This window comes from Rhinatrema bivittatum, chromosome 7 (genome assembly GCF_901001135.1).
Source record: "Rhinatrema bivittatum chromosome 7, aRhiBiv1.1, whole genome shotgun sequence".
NCBI lineage: Eukaryota > Metazoa > Chordata > Amphibia > Gymnophiona > Rhinatrematidae > Rhinatrema > Rhinatrema bivittatum.
In genome coordinates this window covers 179,480,557-179,503,509 of record NC_042621.1, presented here as the reverse complement: position 1 = coordinate 179,503,509, position 22,953 = coordinate 179,480,557, and the positions used below count along the sequence as shown (strand labels likewise).

The 22,953-nt window shown below is 41.8% G+C and overlaps 2 protein-coding genes across 6 annotated transcripts in view; one reads left to right on the top strand and one right to left on the bottom strand.

Annotated features, from left to right (window-relative positions):
* Window positions 1-16,607, bottom strand: part of AP3M1 (adaptor related protein complex 3 subunit mu 1) — a 50,285-nt gene extending 33,678 nt beyond the window's left edge. The window contains exons 1-3 of one of the 2 annotated variants that reach the window (XM_029609556.1): window positions 16,452-16,607; window positions 9,659-9,934; window positions 8,511-8,682 (exon numbers count right to left, since the gene is read on the bottom strand). In XM_029609556.1, coding sequence (XP_029465416.1) covers window positions 8,511-8,682; window positions 9,659-9,931 — 445 coding nt within the window. In that variant the 5' untranslated portion in view covers window positions 9,932-9,934; window positions 16,452-16,607. Of the gene's footprint in view, window positions 1-8,510; window positions 8,683-9,658; window positions 9,935-16,200; window positions 16,395-16,451 lie in introns of those variants that run through there. The other variant, XM_029609557.1, reaches the window with a different exon arrangement.
* A 276-nt stretch (window positions 16,608-16,883) lies between these two features.
* Window positions 16,884-22,953, top strand: part of ADK (adenosine kinase) — a 1,085,903-nt gene continuing 1,079,833 nt past the window's right edge. Inside the window, exon 1 of one of the 4 annotated variants that reach the window (XM_029609562.1) lies at window positions 16,884-17,058. In XM_029609562.1, coding sequence (XP_029465422.1) covers window positions 16,991-17,058 — 68 coding nt within the window. In that variant the 5' untranslated portion in view covers window positions 16,884-16,990. The remainder of the gene's footprint in view (window positions 17,059-22,953) is intronic. The other 3 variants (XM_029609558.1, XM_029609563.1, XM_029609561.1) reach the window with 3 other exon arrangements.

Here is a 22,953-nt window from a genome sequence, read left to right as displayed (position 1 = left end):
CGGGATATAGAATCCATCTGTCGGGTAGACATCAGCACTACATATACCTGTGCAGGAAGTTCTGCTCTTCAGTATTCTCCTCGAAAAGCAATAGTGGGTATAATCATGTTTGGATATCTTGATTAACTTGAACTAGTTGACGTAAATTGTAGCTGGAGACCGCCAGTGTCGTCAACCGAGAAACACAGACACCCGGTAACTATAGGTGTCTTAACTGGGGGTACGTCTGGCTTACCTGTGCTTGTCTTGCTCTCTGAGATTGTCACCCAAGGTTTCCGTATTTTGAGGCAGCTTCCTACAAAGGAACGAAGAAAGGTCCCTGGTTCAGTCGCTCGGCTTGTCCGTTTCCCTGTGGGTGGAAAGCAGTGGTGAAATACAAGTGTACTCCAAACTTCCTGTACAGAGCGCATCAGTACTTGGCCGCAAACTGGGGGCCACGATCAGATGTGATATGTAGGGGGAAGGCCATGCAGTCAAAATATGTGCAACGTGAAGAGTCGTGCCTACTCTGGGGCTGATGGTAACTTTGGTAAGGGAATGAAGTGCACCATCTTAGAAAATCTGTCGATCACGACCCAGATCACGTGATTGCCAGAAGAAGTAGGTAGGTCAACCACAAAATCCGTAGAGATGTACGTCCAAGGTTCCCGAGGGGCCGGGAGAGGCTGGAGTAACCCCCAAGGTCGACCAGTCAAGGGCTTCTGTTGTGCACACGTCGGGCAGGAATCCATGAAGGAATTTACGTCTTGAGCCACCCAAGGCCACCAGTAATATCGGGATAATAGTTTCAGAGTTCGAGCTCTGCCTGGGTGTCCAGTAGTAAGGGAGTTGTGTGCCCAAGCCAGTACTTTTGGTCGTTGGCGAAGGGGAACTACCGTCTTCCCTTGTGGTATAGTGTTGGTAGCCGCTAGTTGGACTTTGGCAGGATCCAAGATATAGTGGGTTGTTTCCGGTGCATCTTCAGCCTCGTGCAGCCTGGAAAGTGCATCTGCCCGCGCGTTCTTAACCGCAGGATGGTAACGTAATACGAATCGACTGAAGAAGAGCGACCACCGGGCCTGGCGCGGATTTAAACGTTGGGCCTTACTGAGGAACTCAAGGTTCTTATGGTTGATGTATACAGTCACGGGATGTTATGTCCCCTCTAGCCATTGTCTCCATTCTTCAAAAGCCATCTTAATGGCCAACAGCTCCTTGTCTCCAATTCCATAATTCTTCTCCGCAGAGGAAAATTTGCGGGAGAAGAAAGAGCAGGGCAGGAGAGTCCCTTGAGGAGAGTATTGGCTGAGTACCGCCACTACTGCGAAGTCCGAGGCATCCACCTCCACGATGAATGGACGAGCTGGATCGGGGTGGTGAAGATATGGTTCTTGTAGAAATGCCCTCTTCAATTCATTGAAGGCGTGGATGGCTTCATTTGGCCACTGTTTAGTATTAGCTCCCCTCTTAGTTAGTGCCGTTAGGGGTGCTGCTATGCCTGAATAGTGGGGAATGAAATTCCTATAGAAGTTGGCAAAGCCAAGAAACCTTTGCAATGAACAAAGTCCCACCGGTTGCGGCCACTCCTGAATGCTGGTTAACTTGTCCGGGTCCATGCGAATGCCTGTGGTGGATACAATGAAGCCTAAAAACGGCAAGGATTCCTGTTCAAAGAGGCATTTTTCTAATTTAGCGAATAGACTGTGTTCTCTTAGACGTTGGAGGACCCAATCAACATCCATGCGATGTGTCCTCAAGTCCTTGGAATAAATTAGAACATCATCAAGGTAGACAATTACCCCCTTGTGTAGCATATCCCAGAATATATCGTTCATTAAATTTTGGAACACTGCGAGCGCGTTGCATAGTCCAAATGACATTACGAGATATTCGTAATGGCCATCGCGTGTATTAAACGCCGTCTTCTACTCGTCTCCAGGTCTTATTCGGACCAGATTGTAGGCCCCACGAATGTCCAATTTAGAAAATACCTTGGCTCCATGGAGGCAGTCCAGTAGCTCAGGAATCAAAGGAAGCAGATAATGATCCCTTCGAGTGATTGCGTTGAGTCCCCTGTAATCAATACAGGGTCTTAAAGAACCATCCTTCATGGCTACAAAGAAGAAGCCTGCCCCTGCTGGAGAAGGGCGAATAAAACCCCGGTCAAGGTTTTCCTTTATATACTTAGACATTGCCTGCTTCTCGGGTAGGGACAACGGATACACCCGTCCACGGGGCGGTACTGTACCGGGTAGTAGGTCAATGGCGTAGTCGAAGGACCGATGCTCCGGAAGGGTCTCTGCCTCCTCTTTGGAGAACACATCGGCGAAGCTACTGTACTGAGGCCTTAACAGCAGGATGGTGTTGGCTAACACCAACTGTGGTCGAGGTCTAGTTTGAAGGCAGGTAGAAAAGCAGTCCGTCCCCCCCAGGCTGTAATCTGCAGGGTTTTCCAATCAATAGTGGGTGAATGCTTTTGTAGCCAAGGAAGCCTTAGGACCATGGTATGAATAGACTTTGAGAATCAAGAAGGACAACTCCTCCTTGTGGAGGACCCCGGTTCGAAGTTTTACTGGAGCAGTGCGAAGAGTGACCCATCCCGGGAAAGGGTCTCCTTGGATGGACGAAATCCACAACGGTGGTGTATGGGATATCATGGGTAGTTGCAATTGGTGGACTAGCTCGGATAGGATGAAGTTCCCACCGGAACCAGAGTCAACAAGAGCTAGTGTTGTAAAGGAACCCCCGGAGAATTGCAATGTATCAGGAACCATACATGGAGGAGCAGGATTGATACAGCCTAGGGTCAGCCCCCTTGTGACACCTAGGCCCGAGCATTTCCCAGACATTGAGGACATTGGGCCAACAGACGTCCTTTGCCACCGCAGTAGAGACATAAGCAGAGTCTCCGTCGATGCTGTTTCTCTTCAGTTGTCAGGCGGCTGCGGCCTAGCTGCATAGGCTCCTCCCTACATTCCGGCGAAGCCCCAGAAGCTGTTGGAGCAACCACTGGCCGAGAAAAAGTTGGAGCCAAGGAAACGGAGCAACGGGCTGGCTTAAATTCCTTAGCAAGTTGCTGTAATCGTTGATCGATCCGACCTGCCAGTTCAATGAGTGCCTCGAGGTCGTCCGGGAGCTCCCATGCGGCTAACTCATCCTTTATATGGGGGGATAATCCCTCCAGGAAGATGTCACGCAGGCTGTCTTCACGCCATTCCAGTTCAGACGCCAAGGTATGAAATTCTACCGTGAAGTCGGCCAGGGTGCGTGAGCCTTGGCGAAGGTTAAGCAGTTCAGAGGTGGCAGTAGACTGGCAGCCCGGTTCGTCGAATACTTGACGGAATGTCCGGAAGAACAGAGGCAGATCTCCCAGAATGGAATCGCCTCGCTCCCAAAGCGGAGATGCCCAGGCCAGGGTTTTACCATCCAGTAAGGAGATGTTGAAGGACGTCTTGACTCGGTTTGTAGGGAACTGCTGTTCTTGCAGAGAGAATCTTATGAAGCAGTGATTCAGGAACCCTCGGCACTTTTTGGATTCTCCGGAAAAATCGAGGTGGAGCAGGCATATGGATCTGGGGGTTGAAGCTACTGGACACGCTGGGGGAGGGGCGGCTGCCCCATGTCCAGAGGCGGAATCCAGGCGAGTTACCAGGCGTTCTACTGTGGACAGAGTTTCCAAGGATTGCTGCTGCTGCAGTAGTCGTTGAGCCAGGCCCAGAATGGCCTGAGGGCTAGACAAGTCCACCGGGTCCATGGCCTTTGCAAACTGTTGGGGATGTGGACCCATGAGCCGGAGCGAGAGGTGATGACTGTTGAGGGGCAACCCTCAATGGAACTCGTCTCCGGGAGGTGGCGTAGGCAAAGAGGAGGACTCATGAGGACTGGTTCCAAGGAATCAGGCAGGACGGCCCTCCGAGGAGCGGATAGCCTATGAATGCGGGAGAGCCCCCGAGGAGCGGGTACTCAGAGTGTTCACCCAGCAAGATAGGAACCGATCGTCAAGAAGAAGCGGAATGGAGTCCAGGCAGAGGATCCGGGGCAGGCAGGGAAGATGCAGGACGAAGATACAGGCCTCAGGGTCAGGATGGGCAGCAGACAAGCGAAGACGAGGAGATAAGCCGAGGTTGAGCCAGGAGATCAAGCCAAGGAATGAGTCCAGGGACGGAGGAAGGAACTTTGGAGGCACTGGAAGACAGAGGCACTGGAGCACAGGCACAGAGGCAAAAGGAACTCGGCACAAAGCAGCACAGCCCGAGAGCAACAGAAGGACCCTGTTGCGAAGGCAATGAGAGGGAGCGGCTGCAGGGTTTAAATATCCCTCTGAAGCAGACGCCATCTTCTGGGGCCGGCTTGAATCTCCCACTCCCACCGTGGCCCCTTTAAGAGGTGGGGCCTCCCGCGCGCACAAGTGCGTCAAGGGAGGCCCCGACTCTAGCCGGGAAGGAGACGTTGCTTGAGCCGCGCGGCCCAGTGCCCACGGCCCGCCGCATCGGGGGAACACCGGAGGTAGGGGGGACTGGCCGGTCGCGGCCAGGCTCCGCAACACATAACACACATTATTGTACTATAGCTCCCATTAGTTTTAATGGGGACTATTCACTAATAACGCTCATCATCATAGTACTGCATTTTCACGAATAGGCCTGTAAGTGTACCCAACTTTGCTATTAGCTTTCCCAACTGTTTTGTCACACTGACTGGCTAGCCCGAGTATCAGAAATAATGACCCTCAAGCCTCTTTTCTATTTGTTAACTACTAGTTCTTTATCTTCAAAAAGATATTTGGTCTTTGGATTTCTGCATCCTAAATGCATGGATTTTGCCTTTTTTTTTTTTTTTTTTTTTTAAACAAAACATAGTTGTTCTACCTTTGACTGTTATCCCAATGTTTTAAAATCATCTTATTTACTCCCCCTGGCATGTCTACGTTTACAAATATAATCTGCAAACAAGCCTATTGAAAATAGCCTCAAAACTTTTACCACCACTTGGGACAAAACAAAGTAAATCACAAAATCCCAACTGAACAAATAAAAAAATATTTTTTTTAATAGTCCTACATAAGTTGAATGCTATCAATTTCCAAACACTAGATCACACTGATCTGTGTTATTTGTGCAGAGAAGGCCATCTTTGATTTTGTTATATTTTATGCTGTGACAAAGCAAGTGTTCAATCTAGTCAAAATCAACATTATAATAAAAAAATCATGACCACTTAGCTGTGTAGATAACTCTGCCATGTCCTATGATGGTGCTTGTAAAATTATAACTGTTTTTGTTTTACAATGAACAGTGGTCATTTTGCAAGCTCAAATCAGAGGACCCTATGGAGTTAACTACACAGCTAAGTAAGTGGTCATGATATTTTGATTACAATATTGATTTTGACTAGATTGAACACTGCTTTGTCACAGCATAAAAGTTAACAAAATCCAAGAGGACCTAATCTGCACAGATGACATAGATCAGTATAATCTAATATTTTGACATTGATAGTCCTACATAAAACATATTTAAAAAGGGCTCCAGGGGCAATCCAGGAAACTATAGACTAGTGAGCCTGACTTCAGTGCCGTGAAAAATAGTAGCAACTATTCTAAAGATCAAAATCACAGTGCATATATCGTAGAAAGACATGGTTTAATTTAACACAGTCAGCATGGATTTACCCAAGGCAAATCTTTCAGCACAAATCTTTGACATTTTTTAAGGGGTTAATAGACATGTGGTAAAGGTGAACTGGTAGATGTAATGCATTTGGATTTTCAGAAGGTGTTTGACAAAGTGCCTCATGAGAGGCTTATAGGAAAAGTAAAAAGTCATGACACAGGTGGCAGTGACCTTTCGTGGATTACAAACTGGTTAAAAGACAGGAAACAGAGAGTAGGATTAAATGGTCAATTTTCTCAGTGGAAAAGGGTAAACAGTGGAGGGCCTCTGCGATCTGTACTTGGACCAGTGCTTTTCAATATATTTATAAATGATCCAGAAAGGAATACGAGAGGTTATCAAATTTGCAGATGATACAAAATTATTCAGAATAGTTAAATCACAAACGGAATGTGATAAATTGCAGAAGGACCTTGCGAGACTGGCAGATCGGGCATCCAAATGGTAGATGAAATTTAAGGTGGACAAGGGCAAGGGTTATGCATATAGGGAAAAATAACCCATGTTGCAGTTACACGATGTTAGGTTCCATATTAGGGTTACAACCCAGGAAAGAGATCTAGGCATCATAGTGGATAATACATTGAAATTGTCTGCTCAGTGTGCCGCAGTAGTCAAAAAAACAAACAGAATGTTAGGAATTATTAAGAAGGGAATGGTGAATAAGACAGAAAATGTCATAATGCCTCCGTATTGCTTCATAGTGAGACCGTACCTTGAGTGCTGTGTACAATTTTTGTCGCTGCATCTCAACACCAAAGAATTCAAAAAGGCCTTAAAAACTCACCTCTGTACAATTGCCTATAACACCAGATAACTAATTCCCAAATGCCTACTCTCTCTTCTGGTCCTTATCTTAATGAATTTTAATTTTAATCATGGTTTTATGTAGTTGTCTATTTTATATGACCCTGCTTTATTTACTTTTAATTTACATTTTTAAATCTCTCCTGATGTCTTTTATATATAATCTCAATTATTATGTATGTGCTACTGTAAACCACTTAGATGGATTATTTTAATCTTATCAGTGGTATATAAAAACTTAAAAAAAATAAAATAAAAAAGATATAGTTGCAATGGAGAAGGTACAGAGAAGGGTGACCAAAATGATAAAGGGGATGGAACAGCAATGAGGAAAAGCTAAAGAGGTTAGGGCTCTTCAGCTTGGAGAAGAGACAGCTGAGGGGGGGGGGGGGGTATGATAGAGGTCTTTATTTGTTCAAGACCTCTCATGATCTTAGATGTGAATCGGTTATTTACTCTTTCGGATAATAGAAATAGGGGGACACTCCATGAAGTTAGCAAGTAGCATATTTAAACTAATTGGAGAAAATTCTCTCTCACTCAACACATAATTATGCTCTGGAATTTGTTGCCAGAGGATGTGGTTAGTGCAGTTAGTGTAGCTGTGTTTAAAAAAGGATTGGCTAAGTTCTTGGAGGAGAAGTCCATTTACTGCTATCAATCAAGCTGACTTAGAGAATAGCCACTGGTATTACTGGCATCAATAGCATGGGATTTACTTAGTGTTTGGGTACTTGCCAGGTACTTGTAGCCTGGATTGGCCTCTGTTGAAAACAGGATGCTGAGCTTGATGGACCCTTGGTCTGAGCCAGTAGGGCAATTTCTTATGTTTTTAAAATATTTTTAACATTCAAGTTATTTGTTCTCTTGGGATTAAGTGAACTGATCATTTGCAAAGAGGCACACTTTCCCTTCTGATGCCTTCAACAATGACATTTATAAACACTGAACCTTACACACTGATCCTTGTGATACCCCATTGTAAAATTTCCCTTCACTAATACTCTGAATTCTGTTGTTCAACTAATTTTTGTTCCAACTCTCAAACTGGCTACCTTGTTCACTAGTTTTTTTTTTTCGTGGAACAATGCCAAAAGAAAGACTTTACTGAAATTCAGATAGACCACAACTATTGTATCCCTCTGGACATTTCAAAGAAATCAAAGATTGACAGTATTTTCCCCCCTTTGAAACCATGTTGTCTATGATTCTGTAATCCATTATTCTATCCTTCAGTTATGCTTTTACTACCTTACCCACGACTGATATTAAATTAACAGTTTGTAGTTTTCTGCTTCCTACTTGTTCCCACACTTGTGTACTGGTATTACATTTGTTCTCATGCACTGCAACTTGCTACGCCATTCGTTATGTTTTTCCCTGAATGTAATAATCGGTCTTGTATGTTTGAGTACACTGCAGTTTTTCCCATTAAATTCTATAATTGTGGGGCAAGAAAGTTTAGAGAGAGTATGCAAATGAGGCAGGCTTGCAATTGAAGTGTGGGGAACTATTTTTGGCATCTTGTCCTTTTCTTTGCCATGATGAATTAGCATGTCAGAAAACAGATTGTTCAAGAATATTGTAAGTTGTGACCAGCCCCAAATGCCTTATGTGCACATTATCTCCCAATCTGCCTGCCATGAAGCCTCTGTTCAATCAAGTTTCCCCAACAGTTATTCTTCAGCATCTCTTTTCCAGTCTCATATTAGTTGAATTGACCCCTTAAATTGACCTGTGGGTATGGGCATTTTGACATTGCTTTCCTTTGAGCTGTTTTAAAGTGCTGTTTTAAAAATGTGTATGGGGATAATGGACCAGAAATGTGTTTTAACAAAAAAGCATGAAAGTTCTCCTTTGAGCAATCCTTATATATACAGATCTTTAATATATCTCTGTTCAACAAGTTTTGCAGCATTTATACATATCTTTAACTCAGCATTATGTGCAACAGCATATACTACATAGTAACACCATCACTATGTGCAATATCTGTATCCAATAAAACCAGTGATAAAAGCAAATTGTCTAGGTTGCATTTCTTCAGCCTACCTGTGAGTGAATTGACTACAGAACGCAGAATTGTGGGCGGCTTAATCAGCTCTTTGAGGATGTTCGATTCTGTTGCCAGAGGAAAGCCATTGTCTAACATTTCTTCTAGAAGCTCGTACACTATAACCACATTATCCTTAATTGAAGTTTCAGAACACTCTCCAAAGTAATCCTAACAAAGAGCAACACAAACAATATACCAGAAGGAATACATATTTATGAAGTAGCATCTTTAAATATATCTAGTTATAAAATTTCAATATATATTTTTTGGACATAAAAGGGGTCCATATTCAAACACTACTTAGCTGGATAGGTCCGATTTAGTTGGCTAAGTGGCTGCTGCTGCTGAATATCTGGCTATAACACTTAGCTGGATAATCAGTAGGTGGGCAGTGGGTGTAACTGGGAAGTGCTACTTATCCTGTTAACTTAGCCAGGTAAGTAGTGAAATTCAGCCTTATCCAATTAACTTATCCAGCTAACTTACACGGGATATTCACTAGCACAGAAATGCCATTAAATATACCCAAATAAGCATTAAAGTTACCCGAATAAGCTTATCCGGCTAAGTTTAGAACTGCTGTGGCGCATGTCTAACTTATCCATGTCTAACTGCTCTTATTCGGGTAACTTTAATGCTTATTTGGGTATATTTAGCGGCATTGCTGTGCTAGTGAATCTCCCGTGTAAGTTAGCTGGATAAGTCTTATCCAGCTAATATTTATAGCCGGCTAGCTTTAAATATTGGCCTCAAAGTATTTAAACATTTGGTCTATGTGACATTCATGTTTACTTAAACACGTATGGAAAATACTACCTATGTATGTAAATGTGGGCAAAAATCTAGTTACAGAGAGGCATTGCTATAAGAACCTTGGCTAATAAAGTCAAGAAGCATATACATTTGCGCTTTCCATTTCTGATTAAGCTAATACAATCAAAAATAATTATTCATGTTTGCAATTTACATAGATAATCTTTACTTAAGTTAATTGGATCATACTTTGCTGAACCCACTCCCACATAGGTATCTTGAGGTTGCTGTTCATCTCTAAATGGTTAGATTTCTCACTACTTGAGTGACACCTTTTAGAGGTGACAAATGTGGTGAAATTCTGAAATGAAAGGATTTAGTTACCACCAACCTGGAATGTGTCTGCTACTCTGTGAAGAAATTCAATTACAAAAAGAGGAGTCACTTCAGTCTGGATGACAGCCACGAAAAACATCTTCTCCCTATGAACACTGATGAGGTAGTGGTGAGGTGTTGAGATAACAGGTGGCACATTCTCAATATCGACAGCTTTATCCTGAGCTTCAAAGAAGTAATCACAGACAGATCGACTCACAACGCTCTTCCAATGCTTTTCCAAGAATATATCACCAGAGCAATTTATAAGGAAAAGACTGTGGATCATTGTCTAGAAGAGATAGTACAAATATTAACATATAATCACTGGTGACCGCAACACTACAAAACACCATAGCAAGTGGCATTTTTTATTGGCAGTCACTGAAATAAAATGCCAAAAATGGAGACAATCAATGTCTCTCTTCCTTTGGAAGCCTGTTAAAAGAGCTAAGGTATAGTGACAGGGTAGTGCAAGGATAAGTTGGTACTGTTGATCCCTGCAGTACCCATCTGAGAACTTCAGTTTTCTTTACTGTCAAAATACCACCTTTTGTAACTCTACAAATTGATTAGTGCACTTACATGGTATCTCACTGAAGAATCATTTGATTATAACGCACACTTTTCTCAACTAAATCTCATCCGTCAGGAATACTATGAGCCAGTACAGGAGTTTCAACTCTCAAACTTAAGCATGTTGAAATTTGCAGTCTTGTATTTTGTTCTGACAAAAGAAGGCAACCAACTTCACAATGATGAGAGATTAGAATTAAAATCCAGGACTGACTTGAAATCCTTCATTTGGAATGCAGGTTGCTGAGGCTTATGAAAAATTAACAGTAATCTAAAAGTTTCAAGGAAAAAAAAAGATCCTTGTAGTTACAGATTGGAAGCAGCCTCAACAAACTTTAAAACAGAAATGGTGTTCTCCATAGACAGCAGGATTAATTAGCCATGACATGTGGGTGACCTCTCTCAGCTAGTACAGCTTTTGCTCTACTGAGCATGTGAGGGAATTCCTATGTGGGTGTTGCCTCATGAGCCTCCTCAGTTGAATTTAGAGCTAAATCTAGCTAGGTAGTTGACTCTCCAGGGAGGCAAGTAGGTATGTAGCATGGCTAATTCATACTGCTGTCTATGGTGAACACCATTTACAGTAAGCAAACTTGCTTTCCCCATTGACAAGCAGGGCTGAATTGGCTATGCATGTGAGGAGTCTCAAGCCAAGGGTTGCACTGGAGCATTTACTAAATAAGCAACCCAGACGCCCATTGTGGACAGAAGACTACTGGGTGAACAGGCTATACAAAACTGCTTATCTGAATCTACTGTCACTTTTTGAAAGAGACTGTCCAGACAGTTACGGGATGCAAAGGTGTATACTGATTACCACATTTCAATTTTGCAGATGCCTTTGAGAGGCATGGCTCAAACATCAGCAATTGAAGCAGCCATGGCTCTAACTTGATGAGCTTTGTGATGTCTGTAACTTGTAGTGCATAGCATTGTGCGATGCAGTCTGCTAGCCAGTTCAACAATGCACGTTTTCCCACTGCTATGCCCAATCTGTTAAATTTGTAAAAGTCAAACAGTTGCAAAGCCTGGTGAAGTGGCCAAGTTCATGTTTTGTAATAAGTCAATGCCCTTTTACAGTCTACATATGAATGTGTGGCCTCAGGAAGAATGTAGGTAACACAATAACTTATTATGGAAAGCTCATACTACTTTCGGTAGGAACTAAGTGAGTGCTAAGCACTACTCTTTTATGGAAGAGCTGCATATAAAGGAAGACAATGAACCAAAGCCTGAAGTTCGCTGACTCTTCTAAGCTGGTGTGATTGCTAAAAGGAATTACTTTCCATAATAGAAATTTGAGTGAAGCTGACTCCGATGGTTCTAAAGACGGCTTCATCAACTGTGCTGGACCCATGTTTAGGTCCCATGGAACAGATGGTTTACAGGTGGAGATTTAGTATACCATAACCATTTCATGAACTTGGAAACTAATGGATGAGTGGAGATTAATTTATACTTGATTTGAGCATGGTAAGCTGCTATGGACTGGAGACATACTCCTTCTGAGGAGGTGCTAAATCCTGAAGCAAAGAGAAAGAGCACAAATAGTTCAGTAACTCTTTAGGTTCACATGTGAACAAATTTAAGACTGAGGGAAGAGGAAATCTCAACTTTTATCGTGCAACAGCAGCATCTGTTGAGTAATGCTGCTGTTGAATGAGAAAAGGGGAACTGGATTCAGATAACAGCTAATGCTAGGCTCTAACTTTTTTGGTCTAGGGAACTGATACGCAGACACACTAGGGAAAAAGTGGAGAAATTCTTCCACATCCAAATCTAAAAGCAAAGCACGTTCAAGCATCAGAATTGTCTGAATTATTAAGAGGGCTGCTCACCCAGTAAAAATGTTGCTAGCAGTAATTTTGTTATGGGTTTGACAGTTGCTTGGTTTTGATTGTTGTTATTATATTTGGGGGTATCCTGCATGCTCAGTTACTACCATAAGAAACTTGCTGGGCAGACCGGATAGACTATTTGGTCTTTTTCTGCCGTCGTTACTATGTGTTGTCACCAAGTGGAGAACCTTTTCCATTTAAAACTGTATGCTCTTCTAGTTAATGGTTTTCTTGCTGACACTATTATGTTTTAAACCTCACTGAGTAAGAATAATTCAGCGATCATTGAACATTTTACATCCAAATTGTCAAGTTAAGGGAGGGAAGGTTTGGATGAAATAGATGTCCCTCTTCGAGTTATCAAGGATGGATCTGACCCAAGAAATATTGGAAGGAAGCTAGACAGTTGTATAAAACACATGAACCAAACTTGTCTGGGGCCATGCTGGAGATAAGAGGATCATGCAGGCTCGGTCTTTAAGCACAGTTTGCACCATTCTGGCTGTCAAAGGAACTGGTTGAAAAACATACACGAGATCTGCATTCTAATCTAGCAGAAAAATCTGATTTCAAAGAGAAAAATAAAGCAAAAAACCTTTCCAGTTTTCTCTTTCACTCTGATACAAATAGGTTGATTGAAAAACTAATCAGTTATTGGGGACATCAAGCAACCACTGACTGCTGTACAGACCATGTATGTGGTAAACAGACTCTACTAAGGTGATCTGCTAACAGGACAGCTTGATGCTTGCATGCCAATTCTCATATCTTTAATCGCATCAACAGATAGTCCATGACCTTGCATCTCCCCACTTTTTCACGGAGAACATGGCTACATGATGCCAGTTTTAATGAGAACGCTATTCCCTTGGTAGAGGTGAGTGAACATTGGGGATCATTTTCTAAAGGGATCGCATGCGAAAAGTCCCTTTTCGCGTGCAATACCTGGATTGGGGGCGGGTTCTGGGTGGCGTCCGCACTAGAAGGGGAGGAGTCGGGGCAGCACTGGACCAGACACCGCGAAGACATCGCTGACGGCAAAAAGATAAGGAGCCTTATTCACCATCAGTAATGCGGCCAATAGCACCACCTTTCATAGTGGTGCTATTGGTTTGCGAAAGCCGGCAGTGATAGCACAGTGGTGGTGCGATCGCTGCCAGCTTTCGCAGGCCCGCCCCCCTGATAAACTAAATCCAAACAGACAAATCAATATATGTAAATCACCATAAACTGCTATCCTTCATAAGCCTTATAGAAGAACAATGTTTTAAGACTCTGATTATATGATTTCTCTCAATTCTAGGAGATTGATCTGTAATTATCTTTCTATGAATGGCCAAGTTCCTTGAGTTCGAAAAGGCCCCATTTGGGTCCCCTCAACCTTTTGTTGAGGCATCCTTCGCCAATGTTATTTAGTGAAGAAGTGGACACAGTGGCCATCTTTCTTGAAGGATATATTATAACAATTACATTACTTTTCAATATATTTATAAATGATTTGGAAAGAAATACGACGAGTGAGATAATCAAATTTGCAGATGACACAAAATTGTTCAGAGTAGTTAAATCACAAGCAGATTGTGATAAATTGCAGGAAGACCTTGTGAGACTGGAAAATTGGGCATCCAAATGGCAGATGAAATTTAATGTGGATAAGTGCAAGGTGATGCATATAGGGAAAAATAACCCATGCTATAATTACACAATGTTGGGTTCCATATTAGGTGCTACAACCCAAGAAAGAGATCTAGGTGTCATAGTGGATAACACATTGAAATTGTCGGTGCAGTGTGCTGCGGCAGTCAAAAAAGCAAACAGAATGTTGGGAATTATTAGAAAAGGAATGGTGAATAAAACGGAAAATGTCATAATGCCTCTGTATCGCTCCATGGTGAGACCGCACCTTGAATACTGTGTACAATTCTGGTCGCCGCATCTCAAAAAAGATATAATTGCGATGGAGAAGGTACAGAGAAGGGCTATCAAAATGATAAGGGGAATGGAACAACTCCCCTATGAGGAAAGACTAAAGAGGTTAGGACTTTTCAGCTTGGAGAAGACACGACTGAGGGGGGATATGATAGAGGTGTTTAAAATCATGAGAGGTCTAGAACGGGTAGATGCGAATCGGTTATTTACTCTTTCGGATAGTAGAAAGACTAGGGGGCACTCCATGAAGTTAGCATGTGGCACATTTAAAACTAATCGGAGAAAGTTCTTTTTTACTCAACGCACAATTAAACTCTGGAATTTGTTGCCAGAGAATGTGGTTAGTGCAGTTAGTATAGCTGTGTTTAAAAAAGGATTGGATAAGTTCTTGGAGGAGAAGTCCATTATCTGCTATTAAGTTCACTTAGAGAATAGCCACTGCCATTAGTAATGGTTACATGGAATAGACTTAGTTTTTGGGTACTTGCCAGGTTCTTATGGCCTGGATTGGCCACTGTTGGAAACAGGATGCTGGGCTTGATGGACCCTTGGTCTGACCCAGTATGGCATTTTCTTATGTTCTTAAGTCCATTAATGGCTGTTAATCAATTATACTTAGGGAATAGCCACTGCTATTGCATCAGTAGCATGGGTTCTTCTTAGTGTTTGGGTAATTGCCAGGTTCTTGTGGCCTGGTTTTGGCCTCTGTTGGAAACGGGATGCTGGGCTTGATGGACCCTTGATCTGACCCAGCATGGCAATTTCTTATGTTCTTAAGCTCTGGAATACATTGCCAGAGGATGTGGTCAAAGCTATAGTGTAGCTGCATTTAAAAAAAGGTATGGACAAGTTCCTGGAGGAAAAGTCCATAAACAATTATTAAGGAGGACTTGAACTCCATTATTTATCCCTAGGATCCTGCCAGGTACTTGTGACCTGAATTGTAAATTGCTGGAAACAGGATACTTGGCTTTATGGACCTTTGGTCTAACACAGCCTGGCAAGTCTTACGTTCTTATGCTTCCTTTTATCTACTGTTTAACCTACAAAAAGGGCAGAAGTTTTGGAAGCTGATGTTTACAATAATTTTTACTGAAACAATCTCTTAACATGTTAGTACTAGAGTCTGCACATTGTGAACTAATTTTTTTTTTTTGCTTGATTACATATTTATTCATAAGTTCCCTTTCTTTTCTGTGTTAATATTTATTATATCTTACTACTTTTTTGGAGAACAAGATGTGTACCTTTAATAATTTTTTTTTTTTTTAAATTCCTTACAGTGAATTCACTCTTCATCTGTTTGTGTTGTTTTCACGTTTTGCTTGTGGCAGAGGGATGCCGGTATGAATTGTGATAGAGATCAAACAAACACACTGATTTAATTACATCCAGAATGGAGTAAGCAGCTAAATTGGGGAAGTTTATAAAAAATGCCTCATGAATGAGATTAAACAGTAAAGAGAACTTTATGATGATACTGACTGCCTTCTAAATTATCTAAACATGCAGATCTCCTATTACTGAGATTCTGTGCTGTAACAGATCGTCTCATAGCCTCCACAGACCCATCTGTAGATAATGACCACAAACTAGGTCACTTTTGGTCAACTAGGAGAAATGAAGCATTATATCACTAATTACCATAACCTTTATTCTGCTAATTTTTTGTGTGCATAAAAGAGAATCCAGAAATATCCAAACAGAATTTGTCAAACTGAAAAACAAAAAGACAATTTGGCATAGGGGGATATTTGATTCACAGATTAATGAAGTAGCAAAAGATTTTGTTCACCATGGATTTTTACAGAAAAGAAACCTACCTGGCCTTTCAACAAGAGTTCTACCATACATCATTTGAAAATTACACACTCAGGATTATATTTTGGGGAGAAAAGTAGTTTCCTTTTAAAAATACACAATGCTTATTTACTACAACATTTTCCCCCATTTTGTGGTTATTGGAGGGGGAGGAATGAAATCAGTAAATAAGGCTTAGAATTAAATGACAGTTATGATAGGCAGGACAGAAAAACCAGGATCTGCATCGCCTGAAAAATACTATCTAGAAGCTTTCTCTTTTAAGCTCTACCAACAGCAAAACTTCTAAACACACGCAACCAAGTTAAATAATTAAATACCCTACTGACTCCCCACAAAATATCCAAATCAAAAACTAAAAATAAATAAAAAAATAAAAGTCGCCACGCCTTACTTTGTAGGACAACAATCTTTTTTGTATCACAAATATTTTTCCGTTTCCATTCCAGAAGTTAATATAAATAAATTCATCTCGCCTTTGAGAGCTCAGCGTGTTTCCTTAACTTCCCAAGAATCGTTTCGTTCGCAAATAAAGCCAAAGAGCTATCCTAAAACTCAAGAGAAAACTCCAAAGCTTGTTTACGGTGCATCTGCAGGTATTATTTTCACGACACACAAAAACACTTTAATTTTAAAACTATTTACCTAAACCAAGAGATAAAAAGTAAAGACGTCGGATGGCTGATAACTGAAAGCCCAGCTGAGCTCCCTCCACACAACCTGACACATCACCCACTCCCAGAGCGACCGCGGCAAAGATGGCAGCAAGGACCCCGCCCGCAGGCTGTCCTTAACACTGCCTCGCTACAGAAACATTCCAAAGTAAAGCAAAGGAGAAAAAAAACAGCTTTCGAAACCGAAAAGAATTATTGGATTCAAAAGATGTCTCCGCTAACATAAGAATGAGATCTCCCCAAACTCTGAAGAATAAACTTTTTAAAATAGTTTTTATGTCGCCTCTTTTACTCCTGCGGGTTTAAGAATATATATATATATATATATAGCTTGCGCTTGCTGCTCGCTTTCAGGCCTTCTTGATGGCCACCTTTGGCGGGAAAGCCCCCTTCGGTTGCCTAGCGACTTTGGCGGGCAGGGCCATAGAGAAGGAGGAGGAGGAATCCCACCGCACCTCGAGGAGGTACACGGAGTCTAATTCCTGAACGGACAATTTGTTTTGTGTCAGCATGAAGGTGGCAGTGGACTCCGAGCCCCAGCCCAAGAAGCTCAAGCTGGAGGAGAAGCAAGAGCCGAGGTAACTCACTTGGGGCGGAGGGCTGATTTTTCTCCCTTCGGCGCAGTTACATGCTGGAAGTCACCACCTTCAGTGTTACCCGCTGGGGACTGGTTTGCAGGACTTTTTCTGTTTAGTGACCCCCCCCCCCCTCCACATGTTACATGGAGCAGATTCTTCGGCAATAGGAAATCTAGCATGTGTGAGCTTCTTTTATGTTATTTTGCTTTCTTCTTAAAATAAATATTTCGGTTTTTAGAGATTGCATGAGCTATCCTGGTTTGAGTGAATGCAGCTTGGTCCTGAAGAACTGAATTTTTCCTGCTAGGTTGTCAGTGCGTTTTTGTTGGGCCAACTTATGAATTGTCAAAACATGTATACGAATTTTGATATTGTCGTATTAGGTTAATTATGTCAGGTCGGCCACAAGTGACAGCGTGCAAACAAATATTTTAATTTCTATTATCTCTAAAAAGTCTGCTTCATATTGCTTTTGCGCGCGCTGGTAGTGCTGCATCGCCTTTCCTTCATAGGATCCCGTTATTGTCCGTGACAAGGATTTTGGCAGGCAGAGAAAGGTTACAGTCTTTTCTCGGGGCTGGCGCTTCAAGCGTGATGATCCTGGCTTTGAGCCACCGATTGAGCTGCTGTCAGCAGTGTGGAAACAGTTTTATTTCTGCGCTGGCGGGTAAGGGCAGTGCAATAACGCGAAATCTCGAAAGGACCTACAGAGAATCCAGTTTCAGTGGAAATTACATTTTTTTACGAGCCATGTGGCCGATGAGCCGCTGTGCTAGCACGTGGGGCTGTCATAGCCATGCGACGCCTGTGGTTTTTTTTTTTCCCATTTGCTGCTCGGACTCTTGGGTGACAGCGACCTAATTAACCAGACTGAAGGATGTTGAAGGTGATCGTGCAGCGTCCTCTCCAGCATGTCTGATATGTTTCATTCAGCTTGTACCGTTCCCCTGCTCTTCTTCTTTCAGCGCCACTTTCTTTAAGCTGTTTTCGCTTTTATGTTTCTCAAGCCAATCGGTTCAGGGGTCAGAGATCAGGAGAGGAAGGAGCTGTTGCTCCACCAGCTCAGGAAAATCTTTGAAGATTATTCTGAAAGGCTGGTGCCCTCTTGAGGATGAAAAGATTAAATACAAAAATGTTTAATTGGACGACATTTATCTAGTGTGAAACGATAGTAGCACAGGAGAAAGTACGGTGTGTGTGCCTTTAGAATGTGATTCGTCTGTTTTAATAACCTGTACCTTTTTTGTTTGCTTTTAAAATAAACTTACTGTAAGTGAAAACTCAGGGAATTTGTAGATGAATCTGTTATGACAAAGGCACTGTGAGTGTCCCTAAAATATTTGCTTGACTTTCAGCTTCATCAGTAAAAAAAAATAGTGGAAAAGCTATATTTAAAAAGCTTCAGAATTGGTACTACTAAAATTTAAAACTATATGTTTGCTTTCCAGACTTGAACACAATTCTTACATTGTTGAATGGGAAAGAAAATTATGCTTAGCCACAAGGGAGCCCACCCCAGAAAAGGATCTTGCCATTGTATTAGCCACATTGAATACCAAGAATAGTCAAGACACTCCTAGATCAAAAGCAATGCGTTTTCTAGTGTGTGTAGACAGATGGATTCAGGAGCAGTGGGTTATGCACCTCTGCCAGCAGATGGAGACAGTGCAAGTTGACGTTATAGTATATATACTTCTGCAGCGATGGTGGATGTGCATTTCCCTATGGGGATTGCTTCAGATTTTAGACGGAGAATTAAAAAAAAAAAAAAAAAAAGAAACAGACAGTGGAGGAGGATTTTAGGACTTCCTCTGGTCTCCATGCTTGGTGCGCCATCCCGTCATGCGTTCTTGCTCCCTTAGGGGTTAGGGGAACTGGGCAGCCTGGCGGGTTGAGCAGCTCCGTTGGACTAGGCCCCGCTGTTAGGCTTCTTTTTAGTGCGCAGCATGGTGGTAGTCTGTAGTGGCGTTTTCTAGCACTTTTCTGCGTGGTCGGCTGCTCTCTACAGGATCATCAGTGCATGCAAATGTGTCCTGCTGTGCATCAGATTTTGTGCGTATACTTACTCGCATATCGGTTGTACGCTTAGCATTTTGGTGCACAAACCTGGGATGCTTAAATTTTCTGCGCATAAATTTTGTTTCAGTTGGGCTTCGGCTGGACACATTTTTTCAGTCGCCTGTTAAATGTACTGATGGATTAATGGCACCAGTGGCTAAGAAACCTAAGTGCCTTTCTCGCTATGCTGCCTGTCACATTTAGAGCATCTCAGCCTGAAGGGCCCTCCAATTTATGCCACTACTGCTTAGAGGCTCAGGGAGAATTATCTTCCTCTGATTTTATTAAGCCTGGGTCTTCCCAGCCAGATTATGGCCTGGTTAAGGATCTCGCAATCATATAACCATTAGAGACGCAAGTATTTGACCGTCATAATAGGCTTCATTGTACAATAAAGGTTCTCTTTATTGCTCTGTCTTATTTTTAATCATATGACATAACTTGTTTTTATCAATTTTTCATATTGCTGTGTGTCCCAAAACTATTAAGTTCATTGTTGTATTGCGGTGTATACCATAACCATTAAAATTCATCAGTAGCTCATATTGTAACAATTGTCGACATTCATGTTAGAACTTATCTTGTCCAAAATGAAGCAATGTTCTTCGCCCATTCCGCTAATCAACGGTGCCAATGCCCGACACAGGGCCGTGTTTCGGACAACGGAGTCCTTTTTCAAGGGCTATTTCTGCATCAAAATAATGATAAACTTAATAAACAGCATAAAAATAGTTAACAGAATTTCTAAAGAGCAGCACAGGTCAAACTTACTAAGCTGGCAGCCTATACCATCATAGAGTTTTTCGGCGTTTTTCTGATATTTCTCTTCCGGTCTACCCTGGAACCTTGTTATAAGCAATCTACATAAATACGTCACCAAACACCTGACTTGCACCTCAGTCCAAAAAAGGGCAATGACATCACTGGTCACTCAACCCAAAATCAATTAACTTAAGGAATTCCACTCGATTGCTGCATTGAGCCCTGCTGGAGCTACTGTGTTCATGCGAAAGATCCACTGCATCTCTCGCTCATTTAATATTATATTTGGATCACCACCCCTGGGATTAATCGGAAATTGCTCCATGACTCTCCATTGCAATTGCTGAAATGTAGGTTGTTTTTCCAAGCAGTGCGCTACCATCGGTGCTAATACTTTCCCCGTTGTAATACAGCTTCGATGTTCTGTGAGTCTCACTCAGATGGAGCGTTTAGTGCACCCAATGTAATATAATTGACAAGGGCAAACTATTAAATAAATCACTCGTGCAGACTGACAATCTGTATAATATCGTGCAATATGTGTATTCCCAAGTACATCTGTCCATTGGGCACCTACGATGGCCTGACTTCAAATTGAGCAATGTTGGCATGACCAATGTCCAGGTGGCAATGTATTTTCTAAATTTGGAATAGATCTCAAGAATGAATGTGTCACCATGTCTCCAATATTTTTGCCTCGACAATAGGTTATAATAGGAGACTCACGAAATACCTCAAGTATTTTCAGTATTGGCCAATGTTGACGTATTAGTGACGCCACTGCAGCAGCTTTATCAGAATGTGGCAATGTACATACTATAGGACTGTCTTCCTTGTCTATTGTTCTGTCCAACAGCAACCACTGTCTCTCAGCGTTCCAGGCTCATTTATAAGCTTTCTTAATTAACTTATAAATGAGCCTGGAACGCTGAGAGACAGTGGTTGCTGTTGGACAGAACAATAGACAAGGAAGACAGTCCTATAGTATGTACATTGCCACATTCTGATAAAGCTGCTGCAGTGGCGTCACTAATACGTCAACATTGGCCAATACTGAAAATACTTGAGGTATTTCGTGAGTCTCCTATTATAACCTATTGTCGAGGCAAAAATATTGGAGACATGGTGACACATTCATTCTTGAGATCTATTCCAAATTTAGAAAATACATTGCCACCTGGACATTGGTCATGCCAACATTGCTCAATTTGAAGTCAGGCCATCGTAGGTGCCCAATGGACAGATGTACTTGGGAATACACATATTGCACGATATTATACAGATTGTCAGTCTGCACGAGTGATTTATTTAATAGTTTGCCCTTGTCAATTATATTACATTGGGTGCACTAAACGCTCCATCTGAGTGAGACTCACAGAACATCGAAGCTGTATTACAACGGGGAAAGTATTAGCACCGATGGTAGCGCACTGCTTGGAAAAACAACCTACATTTCAGCAATTGCAATGGAGAGTCATGGAGCAATTTCCGATTAATCCCAGGGGTGGTGATCCAAATATAATATTAAATGAGCGAGAGATGCAGTGGATCTTTCGCATGAACACAGTAGCTCCAGCAGGGCTCAATGCAGCAATCGAGTGGAATTCCTTAAGTTAATTGATTTTGGGTTGAGTGACCAGTGATGTCATTGCCCTTTTTTGGACTGAGGTGCAAGTCAGGTGTTTGGTGACGTATTTATGTAGATTGCTTATAACAAGGTTCCAGGGTAGACCGGAAGAGAAATATCAGAAAAAAGCTGATGAACTGCAACGACGAACTAATTATCGTCGTTGCAGTTCATCAGCTTTTATCCCAAATTCTTGTTTAGAATAGCATATACGTCGCAAACGTAAAAATTGTCCCACTGGAAGATTTTTCCGTAAGTGGTAAGGATGGTAACTCGCATAATGTAAAAGAGCGATCCCTTTACAACGTTTTCTATACAGCAATGTGACAAGCTGCCCATTCAACTTAGTAATTTGTAAATCCAAAAAATTGATGGTGTCTTGATGATAAATCATTGTGAATTGTAGATTACTGTCTAAGGAATTTAGCCATTGATGGAACCCTAATAAACTTTGCTCGTCAGCATGCCATAAAAAGAAGACATCATCAATATATCTGATCCAGTTACTCACGTTGCCAAACTGTGATGCTGTATATAACTTTTGTTCTTCAAAATTTGTAACATATAAATTAGCAAGGCTGGGGGCCATTGTGGCCCCCATCACTGAGCCCCGAATCTGTTTGTACCATATTTCTTGAAAAACAAAAAAAAATTCCAATAATGCTAATTCCGCCAATGATATAAAAAATTCAGTAGGGATCTGCTGGGGTCTTATACGTTGTTCTAATATTTGTGTTAGGATCTCAAGAGTTGCTTGCTGCGGAATGTTTGTGTAGAGTGCTTGTATGTCAAGTGTGACCAAGACTGCTGAACCCATATTACTCACTGCCTGTACCATATTTAACATGTGTTTAGTGTCTTTACAGTATGATCGAGCCTCTGCCACAAAAGGATGGATAACTGCGTCTATGAAAGAGCATAAAGGTTCTAACAAGGAGCCAATAGTCATCACAATGGGGTGTCCTGGGGGGTTCTGAGGATTCTTGTGTATCTTTGGGACCATATATATGGTCGGCACTATCGGGTATTTCACTTGTAAGAATCTCAATTCTCGTGATAGCATTATTTCTGAGTTTTTGACATCTTCAATGATTTCATCAATTCTTGCCTTCAATCTAGGGGTAAGATCTTCATCAAAGATTTCATAATTGTTGGTATCTTGCAGATGTATCAATACCATCACAATATACTTCTCTATCAAGAATCACTATGGAACCCCCTTTATCAGCTTTTTTTATAACTATTATGTTATCATTTTTCAATCCTTGTAACGCTTGAAATTCTTCTTGAGTTAAATTATAATGTGGGAATGCTAGAATTTTTTTTCTAATTCTACTAAATCCCATAAAATTAACTCCATAAAAGACTTGATAGACGAGTCTATGGGCCCCGGAGGTATCCAGTTTGATTTTGGACGTACTATCGAAGTATCAATCACATCCGTAGTT